Genomic DNA, 15,520 nt, shown 5'->3' with positions numbered 1-15,520 from the left:
GGCACGGCTCCGTGTCAACAATCGACTTAGAGTAATGTTTGACCTGGAGAATCCGGCTCCTGAAAACGGATGATCTGGAATTGTCGTGGACAATGTCTACTTCATCCCACCCGGCCTTTACGCGGTCTATCTTATCCGTCCTTGGAATAAGACTACTTGCCAGTGGGCTCAGCTGCCTGAGTATCAGGAACCCGATTCTATTCCCTTCGAGGCGCTCTGTGGCTGTGTGAGCGCTTTGCAATGGAAAAGATGCTAGACGTAGCAACCGTTGATTCGATGCAGGGAAAGGAAGCTCAGCTCATCATAAACGGATCATTTTCGGAGATCAGACTTTTGTTAATTTGGCTATGATGATAGTGCAATGACATTTTTATTATCACAAGCTGTTGCCACATCCTCTTTAAACGATCGAGTACACGTTATTCCCTCACAGACGTCAGGGCGCAGAGCTACGGGAGTGGTGGGAAGCCGAGGGACTGCCGCCCAAGTGCACATGTCTCACCTTCTGAGGGCCGCGACTGTCCGCGAATGCGATGAGTGGTGGTCGGGAAATTTCACACAGAATCCAACGGTTAAACGGGCCCGCCATCCGCGGGGTGCACATATCGGCGTGGACGGGTCATACCTAGCGACACAACGTTCTAGTCGCTCGCTTTCATTATGCCCTATTGGAAGAGAAATTGGCACGTCATTCTCGTGGTTACTGGATGGTAATGTCACCGAGAACGGGCAGTGCAACAAGAAGCTATGGTCGGACATGTTGGAATACTGCAAGCTCGGATATTACGTCGACTCGAAAGATGTATCACATGTATCGTATTCTTTTGGGAATTTATACATGTTCGCCATGACGAAATAAAAGGAGACGTAGTGGTCTTCCAAATAGTAGACCATGCTTTCCTGCTGCGTTGTAAAGGCGATACCCCTGGTTTTACTTCTGCTTTCAGCAATAGGATCAAAACCGAGATAGATGAAATCAAGCTCGAAAACATCGAAAACACGCTAAACTTTCTGCTTCCAGGTATAGTACTTGTGCTCCTAATCTCCACGAATACTAGTACGTCTCCTGCAATGAAGAAAGCCAATACTTGGCGGCTCTCTAGTTTTCGAAGACCCATACAAATGTGCTCGTGAGGCATATGAACAAGATTCAAAGACTGAGGATTAGTCGGACCTCCCATCAACTCTACGAGTCATCCTAAACCTCGAAGAGCGTCGACGAATCAGGAAGTGCCCGACGCAGAAAGAAGATAATCAAGATCATGACGCTATCGGTTATGATGCGGCCGGCGAGCAAGGAACCTAGCATTCAGACATTGCGTATCAATTGCCCGTTTTTATTCCATATCAGGTCCTCTACCTTCCTTTGTTGCACATCAATTGCCTTTCAACCTCTCATGGTTGCTATCTTCACTCATGATTATGAATCACGTCTTGTGCGTTTTGACGGGTTTCAGGGATAATTTTTGCACCGCATATAACCGGCAGTGATTGTGATGAGAGGATCACTAAGGCTCCGACGGTGTAAGACAGGGATCGGCCACCTGAAGCACGTCTTTTAAGTAGCCGGATCACGTTTTTAATCTATCCCATAACCTAAAGAGCCAAGACTGCCGAATAATCTTTCCAATCTCAGTTGTGCGCGTTGTAGTCAGAATAGTATCACACGAAAGGCATTGAGAGGTCGCAGAATCGTTGAGTAGCAGCTCTGGACCAGTCACAGTTATGATGTGATTAGAGGTGCACTAAGTATTATGGACGGCTTCATGAACTCACAAGATACCTTGAATGCCTCCAACTTCATTAATGAATCGATTGAACGCTGACCAACTAGTGGAATTATACAGACGTCATAAATCCCCCGAGACATCGTTAAAGACAGGGATCTCGATAGATCCCCATCTTGGTACGATTTGTGGCATTGGAATTGGAATTGGAAAGAGATCCGTATGAATTGTGTGTAGGACGTCAATCAGTCTGTTGGACGTACTTCATAGTTTCAGACCCTGGTCACTAATATTGACGAGAGTTAAAAGATCAGATTTGTTCTAATGCTAGAAGCTTGGATGGGCAATTCTCATCATACCTGCAGACCTCGCTCAATCGACCAAAGGCGACCCCGTGATAAAGGATTCCCACAAGTCCATTCACTCCCCTCCTTGTTTTCCCTCGGAGCTAGTGAATTTCCTTTTCAAGCTGACCCCCAACAAGCTGCCCCCTCCCCCTCTTCTTTCTTCATCTTCCTTCCATTCCTCAGCGTTCCATCTCCCACCTTTCCATCTCTCACCTTCCCTTCTCTCACCTTCCCTTCTCTCACCTTCCCTTCTCTCACCTTCCCTTCTCTCACCTTCCCTTCTCTCATCTTCCCTTCTCTCCCCACGCAGATCATTTCAATGTAGGAAAAATGGCAAACAGTCAGTCCCTCCTTCAACTCACATATAATCACATCGCTTTCCCCCCGCAGCTCCCAGGAACGCAGGATCCACGCGGTGAGAATGTGAATAGTGACTTGACACGTCGGCTTCTTGATGCGGTCAAAGTGGTCAGTGAAAGCAGCAAGACAGAAAGCTTGCCGACCTGGAAAGTCATCCAGAAATCATTAGAGACCTGTATCTCACTCAACGAAAATGGCTTTATCAACAAGGCACGTCTGGTGAAGGCGTTCAGAGATCTACAGCCTGACCATGCCTTGATCTTGCACATCGTGGAGCAAAATGCTTGTGTATTGATACGGCAGTCTGAGTGAGTTCATCGTACCTCGCCCTCAGATTCGAATCAGTTACTGACATCAGGACACATAGAACCAACGAGCATTCTGTCATCTTTGAGTCCTTTGAAACGTCCCCTTCAGCAGAACAGACACTTGCGGCTCGTGGGGCACTGCAGTGGGACTTTCCGGGCGCAGCAGCCTCTCTGCCACTGAGTGAGTTTCGAGAGTCAAATTTCCAAGAAAGTATGGCTTCTTTTCTCGAGAAAGCCAGCGTTGAGCTACTCGAAGAGTTCACGCCGAAGACAAGAAAGGCTGGGGTGGAGGTCTCTGAGACGAGGGACACCGTCGACCCTGCGATCATCACCCAGTTCTTCTTCACACTCCTGGAGACCAAGGGATGTCGTGTGAGCCCCGTGCTACTACGCAAGCGAATTAAAGATGATGTGGTCTGGGATAACTCCGAGCTACCCTGGCGCCGGAGTGCATACTGGCTTCTTCTTCGAGTCTGCATCCAGCGGTTACTCTACCTCCGTCTCGGTGAATCCATGGGGCGTCTGCTGTACAAATTTCTTATGTGCACAGTGATTGCACGGCTGCTAGATGACGTATCAGGCAGGCTAACCCCCGAGCAAGGCGACTTTCTTCAGAAAAAGCTGTGTCGCCGCCTGGCAAAAATGGCTACTGAACAAGAGAACGATGACTATCAGCACTTGATCGGAGTACTGGGGCCGATGTACCAGAGGTCTATGATAGAAACAACCAAGGCTTCAGAATCAAAATGGAACGCTTTCAAACCCCGGTCTACGCGAAAGATACCACGGCTGCCACGATGGGCTGGGAGCGGTGACCTTCGATTAACTCTACCGAACAGTGGCCCCTATCTCCAAGGGGTCATCAACGAAGCTCAGTCACGGAGGTTCGAGCCACGCACGTTTGACAGGGATGTACTCGATCAAACTAAAGGCACGCAGCAGTTCCGTGACTTGACTTCAGCTTATTCGCTCCTCGCTCAGGCAGAACTCACAATAGAAACCAAAGCCCATAGTTGCCCTGTTGATCGCACAAGCGCCGAACGACTCTGCCGGGCATATGCGAATGAAATTACACAATACTTGACCCTAGTTGGGGATGCCTATCTCTCAGACCCAGAACAGATGAGCATTTTCATTCTCACCTTGTTCGAGTTATGGGTGGACATGGACAAATCAGCTACAATTGCCTATCCTGTTTTGAAACGTTTCCATCCAGAATTCAATCCAGACTTGCTCGATGTCATTCTGCTTTCGCGGTTCACGGACCTGGAAAGGCTCCAGCGCATCCAGTGTCATCTCCACGCTAGCTGTAGCCAGGCAACAGCGAGTGATTCGACCATCTTTTCAGACCCAGCTCCAGGTTGTTTTGCGGACAAATTCTTTGACCAGGAAAATTCATCTGTTTTAGATATGCTGCTGTTACAGATTGAAGCTGCGTGTTTAGTCTCCAGGAAGAAGAAAGTGAGTGAGTTAGAGCAGGTCAATGCTCAGTTCCACGAGCTTACCGAGAAACGCGCCACGAGCACCTGTACAGAAAGGCAGAACGACGATGGCAGTCATGATATCAGAGGCTGCAGTTATTGTTACTACCTGAGAAGACGGAAACGCCTGAAAATCCAAGTCCACGAGGACTTTCTCCCACCTGCAAGTCAAGTGGCTGAAAGGAGAGCTGTTGCATTTGAAATGGAAATGCCGAAGGCAATTTCTGCATACCGCAACACCACATGGGAGATCTTAAACACTCTCTGTCCGCAAGCAGAGAAACCACCCACGGCAAGCCCTGAATGTCTCCTAGAAGATTATTCGCCACTCGCGAGGTACAATAAGTACAAAGATGTCAAGGGGCTCTCTCTGGCCTCGCATACCAAGTCATATCAGGGGACACATTACAATTGGAAAAGACTCCCAGCCGACCCTGGAATGGTGCTAATGCCCTTGGGGTTGAGGTTCTCGTATTTTGACTCAAAACGCCGTGTGTGGGTTCGAGACTTCCCTGCACCGCTAACATTGGCCCATCATTTCAAAATTGCAGTGCCATCAAATAGCCCATTTGCGAATCTCTACTCCTCCAGCAAGTTCACAGCAGATGGACCAGGCCCGTCTTCTTACGAGGCAGTTGCAAGTATCAGCGAGTGTCCTTCGGAACTCACTGCTCATGAATTTATCGCCCATCAGAATCTCAGAGCGGGCAAGTATAGGCGCTGGCTGGTGATTCTCGCTGAACTAGGGTCTTCAAATGTCAATTTTAGTACCCAAGGCACAGCTGATCTTCTGCATCAACTCATACTACAGGCGGGTCCTAGATCGGAAAATGACGGCGAAACCTTGCGAGTTGTCCATGCCTTCTTCAACGATCTTGCGTTTTGTCGGAGGCTCATTGAGAAGCTTCACCAGCACGTTGAAAGCATCTCCGCAAACTGGCGTGAAACTACATACATGGAGACAATGCTGACAATGGCAATTCAACTTTATGCTCTTGGCCCCCTAGCATTGGCTGTCGATATACAGGACCTTTTGCTGCGGATTCGGCGTGTAACAGTGTCATGGGTTATTGTCTTACGCAAGGAGACACGAAATGCTCGACAGATAGACATTGCGGAAAGATTGGCCCGCTTTTGCTTTTTATCTGCATTGTTGTGCCGGAGAACGTTCTATCCACATGCCTACAATGGCATTGGTATGAAAGCGGAGAGTTTCAAGTGCTTTGTTGAAGCTACACTCGCTATGCAGGAAAGTCTGGTGGTTGACCTCGGAAAGTTCTCAACAGGAACAAGAAATATGCTGGTCCGTGACATCAAGATGGTCGCCCGAATGAAATCCACTCTTCTGTCGTCAGTATCAGCCTATCCCACGAGCCTAGAGGCTGCCTTGGATGCGGCATGGCCTGAAGCAGATAATCGCACCCGCAAGTATAGCGACTGGGAGATATTCCAAGACGAATACAAAGGGTGGGTCATTTCGATCGTGCAGGGTAATGAGAGTACCGAGCCTCAGCAGTTTGGCTTTCATCTGCTTGAAGGCCATTTTCTGATCAACGGACAGGTCCTTGGGAAGTTGCCATCGGACATCAGTGACTCGGAAACTCTCAAGGACCTGTTTGGCAACCAGCGCCTCTTTGCCATGCCATCAGACCTCCCTGGGATGAGCTACAGACTAGGTTTGAGCATCAAAGATCATCATATCCACATTGGGTATCGAAGACAAACGTTGATAGTGAGAGCAGTCTATCGTGAGGAAATACTAGAATTGATCCCCCGGCACATTTTCATCAATGGGCAAGATCGCGATCTACCAGCATCGGCGATTTTTGATTGCGTTCACTGGCTCAATCCAAGATTCAAGCGGCTTGAGATCAGACGAAAGCCCCGGATTTGGCACAATAGACCCGGTAACTGGATTATTGACCTCACAACACGAAGAGCGTCTCGACGATCTGTGTTTCTTGTCGATCCACACAGTCCAATATTTCAGCGGATAGTCGACATCTTTAGCGGGTTCGAGGAGCCTCAAAATCTAACAGTGTTCCAGCCCCAAGAAAAGAGCTTGTCTATTGAGATTAAGCGCATGGACCTAAGCTTTTATGTCAACAGCAGGCAGCTTTTGCACTTCAAGCAGCTGCATGCTGAGATAGATACAAACCAGGACATCGGCACCTGGTTTGGCTTAGAAAGCTCCCTGGTCCTGCGCAACCCTTCGCAGCGCATGGTAATCACTACCATGGGCGCAATCCGGTATCGAAGACAGGGCATGCATGTTGCTGTTCGACTTGATAACGATGGTAGATATGCCAGATACATCATTGATAAAGAGCTCGGACGACTGCATTGTCCCCCAATGCCACAGCTCCTGGACATCAAAGCGAGACTGCACGCGTTTACATCCTCCTTTTTACCAGACCCGCTTACGGGCCGAACGGGTACCGAAGAAGCACTCTCGTGTCTTCAATCTGGGTGTCTTCAACCTTGGTCTCCTATACCTTTTATGTACGAGCGGCTGAAGACTATCTCGAATCTCACGCCTCAGCGCGAATTCTATCCGAAAGACAAAAAGTCTCAGCAGACCGTCCACTGGGACTCACATTTGACAGTAGCTATTCAACACGATGCCTACCAGCCTTTGGTCGAAGCGATTGTGAGAAAGTCGGAGAGGTTGTCATTGTTCAGTAAGCAAAATGGACCTGTTGCCGAACAAAATGATTTGACTGTAACCCACCTGCGTGAGCGAGCCCAGTGGCGACGTTCTATTTATGAGCGTTCAGACACCATGCTCCCACAGTCGGTCTCCACAATGGATACCCCGTATATCTCACGAGACCGCTTATCAGCGTCTCAACGCATTTCCAATGTCCGCGAGGTTGTGGAGTTATTGATACAGCGCCCTTTGTCCATTAGTACCACGCCAGATTTGACAGGTGCTTTACAAGGCTGCCCGATGATCGGGGGTTACGCAAATAAGTTCACGGCACACGTCTTACAGGAGTGCATTACCGCCGACCTTGCTGTGGAATGGGGTGGATTGGTCAACATGTGCAAAGACTGTCTTCCAGAAAATTCCTGCGACCTGATGTTCCATCTGGGGGTGGTAGCGTTCAGGAATCGCATTGACATGACAATGATCCGGGCTTTGGTCGCCTTTTTCCTATTTGAGGATCTCAAAAATATGGAGTACCCACAATGCACATGGTTTGAAAAATTTGAGATCAACGCAAAGCCCACAACTCGGGTTCTTTTGAACCTTACTACGCACTTCAGGACTCGCTTCGAAGATGTATGGCAAGCTAAGAACAATGGGAAACATGGAGGTCGTGATAAGCGCCGCAGCGAAGTTGCCGAAGAAGACCACGAAGTGAAGTGCGCTGTGGATCATGAAAAGTTTGTTGACTTCCTCATCGCCCAGTGGCCTTGCAATAGGCCAATGGCTGCCGGATTCGAGACGACATACCTAGATGTTGAGAAGTCGATCGAAGCAGTTGCTCCCGATTGGTTGCGCTTACACAACAACAAGCTTTTTGCGGACCACTTGAGAAATGTTCAAGCAATACTTGATCGCCAATCTTTCGATTACCAGATGACCATTGAGGTGCCTCCTTGTCATCCGAGTGAAGTGTTCGGACCAAAGCGTCGACCTTACACAATTCCCTCGCTTGGGAAGGAGCTTTTACGAAGACCTGGCCCAAAGCCCAAAGCCTCGGAGAACATCGGAAATCACATCAAGTCTCTTTCCCAGAAATGGTGGGCTGCCTTTTGTCAGCCATCGAACGTTGAGATATACCAAGAGGATATACCAGAAACGACCGAATTGGAGAAAATCATAGAGAGACTCATGCAATCTGAGTGCCCTGTCCGGTACAACTATGCTCGAGATTTGGAAAAAAGCATTGCTGCACTTAGGTCACCGGGTAGAAACAGAGAACAAAGGATCAAAACACGACCACATGCCGATTTCAAGATTAGAGTACCGAATCTTAGAAACGAAATTTCTTCGGCTCGGGCGTTGATTTCTCAGATGCACGGGAAAATATCTAGTCTACTCTCGTGTGACTATCCGGGGGCGCCATGGCTGCAGGAGGGCCATCTTTGGCCTTGTCTATCACCCTTGGCTCTACTTGAACACCTCCGGTCAACATCGCACTGTGAGGTGGATCCTAACGTGAAAGCGACCCTCATTCTATATGGATTAGCAATTACGAAACTACAGCAGCTGCTTCGGATACAAGAGGCCTTGACGAAAAAGGACTGGGCTAAAATGTGGCAAGAGTATAGCAATGTCGGTCATACGAACTGGCAGCCTGTCCAGAACCCCGACTGGCTTTTGCTGGAGCTGGATTCGAATATTCAGATACGTGAGGATCAAGTCGTTGTTGCCCGAGAGATGGTGTCCCCAAGCTCGCAGTCAAACTCTGTGTTACAAATGAACATGGGACAGGGGAAAACATCTGTTGTCATGCCAATGGTAGCGTGTTTACTTGCGGATCGAAGAAGACTGATTAGGCTCATTGTTCCAAAGTCGCTGCTATCGCAAACTGCGCAAATTCTGCAGTCTCGCCTTGGGGGCCTTGTAGGACGCGAAATCACTCATGTTCCATTTTCCAGACAAACACCGACAACCTCAGATCACACACGAGAATACGAAAAGCTTCACTATGAGATGCTGAACAGGGCGGGGATTATCTTGGCAACGAGTTTCCGACATGAAGGCCGACGAGGCTGCCGAGATGGTTGCAATCCAATCTTGGCTGGCCAAGTCCTGCCGCGATATCTTGGATGAGTGTGACGTTACCCTTGCCGTCAACACACAACTGATATACCCAAGTGGCTCACAACTCACCGTCGATGGCCATCCAAGTCGCTGGGAAGTCACCATCACGGTGCTCAGTCTTGTTTCACATTACCTCCCCTATTTGGCCCGGGAGTATCCACATAGCATAGATATCCTGAAAAGAACCGCAGCAGAGTTTCCTGTGGCGTACTTTCTCAGAAGTGATGTGGAGGATGCTCTCATTCAACGGATAGTCGATGATGTGTGCTGTTCTCGGACTTGGATCTTGCCCATGCGGAACTGCACGGTCGCAGAACAAAATGCGCTCAGAACATTTATCTCTGATGAGAAAATCAGCCCCGATGTTCTTCACTGTATCTCCAGTCTTTTCCCAAAGAATCCAAGCGCCCAGAAGAATGTTTACTTGCTCCGTGGGCTACTTGTGCATGGGGTCTTGCTACTGTGTTTGAAAAGGCGCTGGAATGTGCAGTATGGGCTCCATCCAGGCCGTGATCCCATGGCTGTACCATTTCATGCGAAGGGTGTCCCTTCCGAGCAAGCAGAATGGGGTCATCCAGATGTCGCAATCATATTCACTTGCCTCTCATTTTATCATCAAGGACTCGACGAAAAGCAATTCCAGCAAAGTCTGCGAGCGGTTCTACGATCCGACGATCCATCTCTGGAATACGACAAATGGACACACGCATCGGCAACGCTACCTGAGAGGCTCAAACACTGGAACATCATCAACTTCGACGACAGTGGTCAATTCCAGGAAATTTGGCGGCATTTACGCTTTACGATCGTTGTCATCAACCATTTTCTGAATAATTACGTGTTCCCAATTCATGCAAAACAATTCGCAATCAAGCTGCAAGCCTCCGGATGGGATGTTCCTCTATTCAACAACTCTATTGTCGCGTCGCCCGAGAAGTGTGCAAGTCGCCCAGGAATCACCACTGGCTTTAGTGGTACCAACGATAACCGCAGGCTTCTGCCCCTTACGATTCAGCAACATGACCTCGATGGTCTGTCCCATACAAATGCTGAGGTGTTGATGTACCTGCTCCAGGAACGTAACAGACGATATGAAGTTGCCACAGATCCATGCGGTAAAAGGCTTTCCGAGGTAGATCTTTTAGGGCGCTTGAAGAAAAGAAGAATTCGCGTTCTCATCGATGCGGGTGCCTACATTCTGGAGATGGATAATCGGGCACTCGCCAAGGCCTGGCTGGAACAAGACACGCAAGCTCAGGCGGCTGTATATTTCGCAATGGATAACAGAGCTTGGGTGGAGTTCAGGGAGGGGACAACAATACCACTCCTTGCAACTCCGTTTGCGGATAACTTGGATGACTGCCTTGTCTATCTGGATGAGGCTCATACAAGAGGGACTGATCTCAAACTGCCAATGCATGCTACAGGAGCTCTTACTCTCGGCTTAAAACAGACAAAAGATAAAACGGTACAAGGTATGTTTGTCCTCAACGTATATCCTTTGGTGTCTCTGACCTTTCTTCTAGCTGCGATGAGGCTAAGGCAGCTGAGGAGTACCCAGTCAATAACCTTTGTTGCCCCACCGGAGGTACACCGCAATATCCTCGATGTTTGCAAGAAAGGGCCAACGGATCTTCCAGACTCCTCCGACGTTATCACCTGGCTCCTTGATCAGACGTGCACATCAAACTCAGAGGCTCAGCACTTGTACCTCGCTCAAGGAGTGGACTTCTGTCGGCGAACGGAGGCTGCAGCGAGGAACTGTAGTTTCCTCACGAGTACTGCTGCGAGACAGGCATATTTGAAAGTTCTGCGGCAACCTGAGCAGCAGACTCTAGAACAGCTGTACAGGCCAAGGAGCCTTAAACAAAGCACCGATCCGTCTTCGTCAGCCAGGAGAAGTCTTGTCTTGAGTGGGAAAGTTGCTGCTTTCGTCCAGGAGCTGCGGACCAGGAAGGAAGAGACTGCCAGTTCTTTCGGTCAGGCCACTAGCACAGCATTGGAGGAGGTCGAGCAAGAGCGTGAGGTTGCCTTCGAGATAGAGGAAGAGCGAGAAATGCAGCGACCTCCCAGAATGACGGCGTTGACATTCCCAGGCCTTCACGAATCGATTATGCAGTTTTTGCTGACCGGCTCTGTTGATGAGGATGGATTTGTCATGGCCTCCAACATGCTACAGGACACAGAGTTAGCACAAAAGCACGAAATCAAGGCTTCGGTGCTGCTCTCTCGTCTTTTCGTCTCTCTCGAATTTATTAGGACGATCAAGCAGAGGTCCGGGGGAAGAAACGATAACTTCATAGTATGGTGCCCTCTTTCGATTCATGTCAAATGATTACGGTACGGTGAACTAACCAGGTTGCTATAATAGCGCAGCGTGAACTGGGTTCTGTTTCACACAGAGACAGAAGGTGCGGTAGTTGTTATTCCAGAAGAGGCAGAAGCACTCATACCCATTCTGCGATCCCTCGAGCCACCATCGGTGCATTTGATCAGTTATGCATCTCCCTGCACAAAGCGGATGATGGACTTTGATAAACTTGACTATTACGCGCTCCCAAGTCTCCCCAGCGATTGGACACCTCCTTCCTGGCTTCCCTTCGAGCAAAGCATTCTGGCCGGGAGGTTATACTTTGATTTTGCAGGCTACGAAACCGTTCTCGAAGGACTCTATCTGACCCAGGAAAGCTTGTCAGGTCTTGACGCGTCTGCGGTTCACGCTCTTCAAACCCTTACAAAACGCCATCTCACCTTCTTGCAGGAGTGGCTCACTCTTCGACGACAGGGGCAAGACGTCTCACAGACCCCAATGGGGTACGTCGTCCAGGAGTGGCCGCTGCGGCGCGATCATCCATTCTTCAAGACCAGAGTAGCCACGCAGGCAATACCCGAGGCAGGCGATCGACCGACTAGCCCTAATGGCGACAGTACTGATAGTGTTGGCGATGAGTTCTATGACAGCGGTGATGATGAACGTATGGATATGTTTGAAGATTCGTATGAGGAAACTGAAGGCAGCGATGTAGTTTCGTGAGGAGACATGTTGACTTTGTATGTAGAGTAGTTTTCTATTTGCCGAGGGGTTGCAAATACAAGGCATTTGCATTTGTGTGCGTTTTCTTTCTAAGCTTAACCGAAAACATCTTGCTGGATTCAGTTATTTCATCCTCGGAACGAGCGGTTTGCTGAAGATGATCGTCTGGGTGCCATCGTGGGACTATTGGCAGTTAGTGGACTGACCCAGTTCGAGTTCCAGTGAAAATCCCATGTCATACACGTCCGGAGCAGACATGAATTCTCGGTCAAAAATCCCTGATCTAGCATAGATCGACAGCAGCGAAGCGGACAAGCTCCATTAAGAAACTAACGAAAAATGCCTCGAACTAGGGCAGCGTAGGGCCACGAACCGATAATCGGACAACTGCCGACCGTGGTACACTTAGACGAGGTGGCCGTCCTGAGGCAGGCAAACAATGCCACTCGCATCTTATCAGATCCGAGCCGAACGGAATTAAGCTTCGGGTCTAGGCGCGCGCACGGGTTTCATTGGGAGAGCGACGTGTGTCACACAGATGAAGATCCGCTCGAGGGAGACGCACGCTGACTGGATATGATCCTGGTCCTGGATGGACATGGATGTTCGTGGCGCTGACTTGACTGCCCGCCTTAATTTCCTTTCCTTGCATTCACTGGCCTGCTCCGTGCCGTGTCCGTCCCCTCCCTCTCTTTGCTTTTTCTTTGCGTTTTTCCCGTCTGGGTTTTCTTGTTTCTTTTTGTCGGTCTTTCTGTGTGACCTTCCTTTATTTCAATGATTTTGTGCAATTCAACCCGGAACAATTTTATTGTTTGAACAATATTCTTACTTATCCTTACGACTGGCAATCCTGCAGGCCTGATAAGCCCTCATGGGTGTCTCCGATCTGATCCGCGGCCGCAACAACACGCAGCTGGCGCTGAGCGTCGCGGGGTCCAAATTCCCCGGTCTCAATTATGAGGTCCGCGTTTCGTCGCCCAACAATGCCGGCAGCCAGAATAGCATGGTGACTCTGAACGATCGCCACGAACGGCCGTCAGAGAGCCATCGCAAGGAGGTCACTCAGGGTGCTCGTCTGGGCATACAAAAGGCGGAGGCCGCGGCGCTGGCGTGGAGCAAGAAGACGGCCTATGGCACTTATGCATTGTGAGTTCTCATTTTGTCGTACAAGCTGTGTGCTCGACTTGTCTAATCGGATAAATTTAATGCTCGCAGAATCTGGCTCAGCTTCTTCCTCCTCGCCCTACAATCCTCTATCAGCACCAACGTCATCCACAATGCCTACGCATCTTTCGAAGCTGCGCCCGACATCAGCACCGCGAACATTCTGGCCAGCGTCATCAGCGGCGTGATGAAACTGCCGGTCGCGAAGCTCTTGAACATCTGGGGCCGCAGCGAAGGATTTCTGGTTTTCATCGGTGTCTATCTCCTAGGATTAATCATCCTGGCATCATGCAACAATCCCAGTGCCTACGCAGCAGGATACGTGATCTACTGGGTAGGTTACGATGCGATCTTCTTGATCTTGGACGTTTTCATGGCGGATACGTCGAGTCTGCGCAACCGGGCTTTTGCGTTCGGGTTTGCGAGTACTCCGTTCATTTGCACGGCTTTCACCGGTCCGATCGCAGCGCAGTCGTTCATTAAGACGGCCTCGTGGCGCTGGGCATATGGGACCTTTGCGATCATTGCGCCATTCGTCTTTCTTCCGTTGGCGGGAACGTTCAAGTTTTACCAACGCAAGGCCCAGCGGATGTATATTTACAGACGGGAGCCGAGTGGTCGCACGACGGTGCAGTCGATTGTGCATTATATCAAAGAGTTTGATGGTAAGTCATTCCATAATTGCTACGATCAATGCTGACCCTGTTCCAGTGATTGGGGCTTTACTACTCATGGCAGCCTTCATCTTTCTTCTCCTCCCATTCAGCCTCACTACCAACGGCAACACCGAATACGAAAGCGCCACTTTTATCACGATGATCGTCATCGGCGTCTGCCTCTTCTTCGTCTTCGCCGCCTGGGAACGATTCTTCGCACCTTACCATTTCATCTACTACCCTTTGCTCAAAGATCGCACGATCCTCGGCGCCTGTGCGCTCGCCGCCGTCCTATTCTTCAGCTACTACGCGTGGGAACTGTACTTCTACAACTTCTGCATGGTCGTCTTCAGCCTCAGCATCAGCATGGCCGGCTACATCGGACAGATCTACAACGTCGGGTCATGTTTCTGGTCCGCCGTCTTCGGGATCATGGTCTACGTGACCAAACAGTTCAAATACTCCTGCCTGGGCTTCGGCCTTCCTCTCATCCTGCTCGGCGCAGGGCTCATGATCCATTTCCGCAACGCAGACAGCAACGTCGGATACATCGTCATGTGTCAGATCTTCATCGCGTTCGGCGGCGGAACGCTCGTCATCGGCCAGGACATGGCGGTCATGGCGGCGTCGAATCGCGAAGGCGTGCCCATGATGTTGTCGCTGATCGGTCTGTCGAGTAGTCTGGGCGGTGCGGTCGGGTCGGCAGTCTCGGCGGCTATCTATACGAATACCTTTCCCAGGGTGCTGCGTGATGCGTTGCCCGTGCGGAACAAGGACGAGTATTTGGCAATCTACAATGGTGGGTATGTCAAGCAGCTCGAGTATCCTCTGGGATCGGACATTCGCAATGCTATCATCGAGGCGTACAGCGCGTATATGAAGTATGGGTGCATCACTGCGGTCGCGATCATGGCGCTGGGTATCCCGGCCATCGCGGTGTGGAGGAACTATCGGGTGGATAAGGAGCAAAACAAAGGTGAAATGTTGTGAGTTGAGTCAATTGTCCTGAAACCGAGGCAATTGAAAAACAAAGAAAGCAAAAACAACGAAAAAAATGTCTTGATACCCCAACTCTGGCGTCTGGAATTGACTATGATATGGATGAGATGTTGAACGACGCTGGAAACGTCACTTATGACAATATTTAATTTCCATAGAACAGAAGGTCACAGGTAGATAATTCTCTTCCCTGCATTTCCCTCGGTAGACATGGGTCTAGACCACGAAGAGTAAAAAATGGAGACACTGGACGAAGGGCTCGTGCGAGAAGGAAATTTGACGCTGCAACGATGGGCCCACCAAACTTCCGATGAACCGCCAGCCTCAGGCATCCACATTCCACCTGGTCAGTTTCCACTTTCCACTTTCCATCCTCACCCTTCAGCCTTCAGCACTCCGTGACCGTCCCCACGAAGCAAAGTCTCCTCACCTCGTGGCAGCCACGCCCGAGCAAATAATTGACGCGTCCGAAAACCAGCCCTAAACCCGCTACGGCAAGTGTCCGTCCGACATGAGGACGAACGAAATGAGAGTCAACGGAAGGATCCACCAGCGCGACAGTGAATGGCCCAGATGACGAGACTAGCGCACCAACAATCACCTCGCTAGTGCCGGTGGGGAGTCGGACTGGCTCGGAGTCGGTAGGGATCGGCCGTGTGATAAGATT

At 49.9% G+C, this 15,520-nt stretch overlaps 3 protein-coding genes across 3 annotated transcripts; all 3 read left to right on the top strand.

Moving 5' to 3' along the window:
* Positions 1-2,404: 2,404 nt before the first annotated feature.
* Positions 2,405-8,803, top strand: LDX57_002546 (uncharacterized protein; the record flags this gene model as incomplete). Its single annotated transcript, XM_046084198.1, has 3 exons — positions 2,405-2,742; positions 2,802-8,633; positions 8,749-8,803. 3 exons carry the CDS (start codon positions 2,405-2,407, stop codon positions 8,801-8,803), a joined length of 6,225 nt encoding a protein of 2,074 aa, XP_045940161.1.
* A 129-nt stretch (positions 8,804-8,932) lies between these two features.
* LDX57_002545 (uncharacterized protein) lies at positions 8,933-12,034 on the top strand (the record flags this gene model as incomplete). Its single annotated transcript, XM_046084197.1, has 3 exons — positions 8,933-10,475; positions 10,527-11,302; positions 11,372-12,034. The coding sequence occupies 3 exons, from the start codon at positions 8,933-8,935 to the stop codon at positions 12,032-12,034; spliced, it is 2,982 nt and encodes a 993-aa protein (XP_045940160.1).
* A 678-nt stretch (positions 12,035-12,712) lies between these two features.
* Positions 12,713-15,048, top strand: SIT2_1 (Siderochrome iron transporter 2). Its single transcript, XM_046084196.1, has 3 exons — positions 12,713-13,180; positions 13,250-13,863; positions 13,910-15,048. Exons 1-3 carry the CDS (start codon positions 12,906-12,908, stop codon positions 14,842-14,844), a joined length of 1,824 nt encoding a protein of 607 aa, XP_045940159.1. The 5' UTR covers positions 12,713-12,905; the 3' UTR covers positions 14,845-15,048.
* Positions 15,049-15,520: the final 472 nt, after the last annotated feature.

This window comes from Aspergillus melleus (assembly GCF_016097325.1).
Source record: "Aspergillus melleus strain CBS 546.65 chromosome Unknown contig1, whole genome shotgun sequence".
In the NCBI taxonomy this organism is placed as follows: Eukaryota; Fungi; Ascomycota; class Eurotiomycetes; order Eurotiales; family Aspergillaceae; genus Aspergillus; species Aspergillus melleus.
The sequence above is the reverse complement of the archived record's forward strand: the minus strand, read 5'-3'. Positions and strand labels throughout refer to the sequence as shown.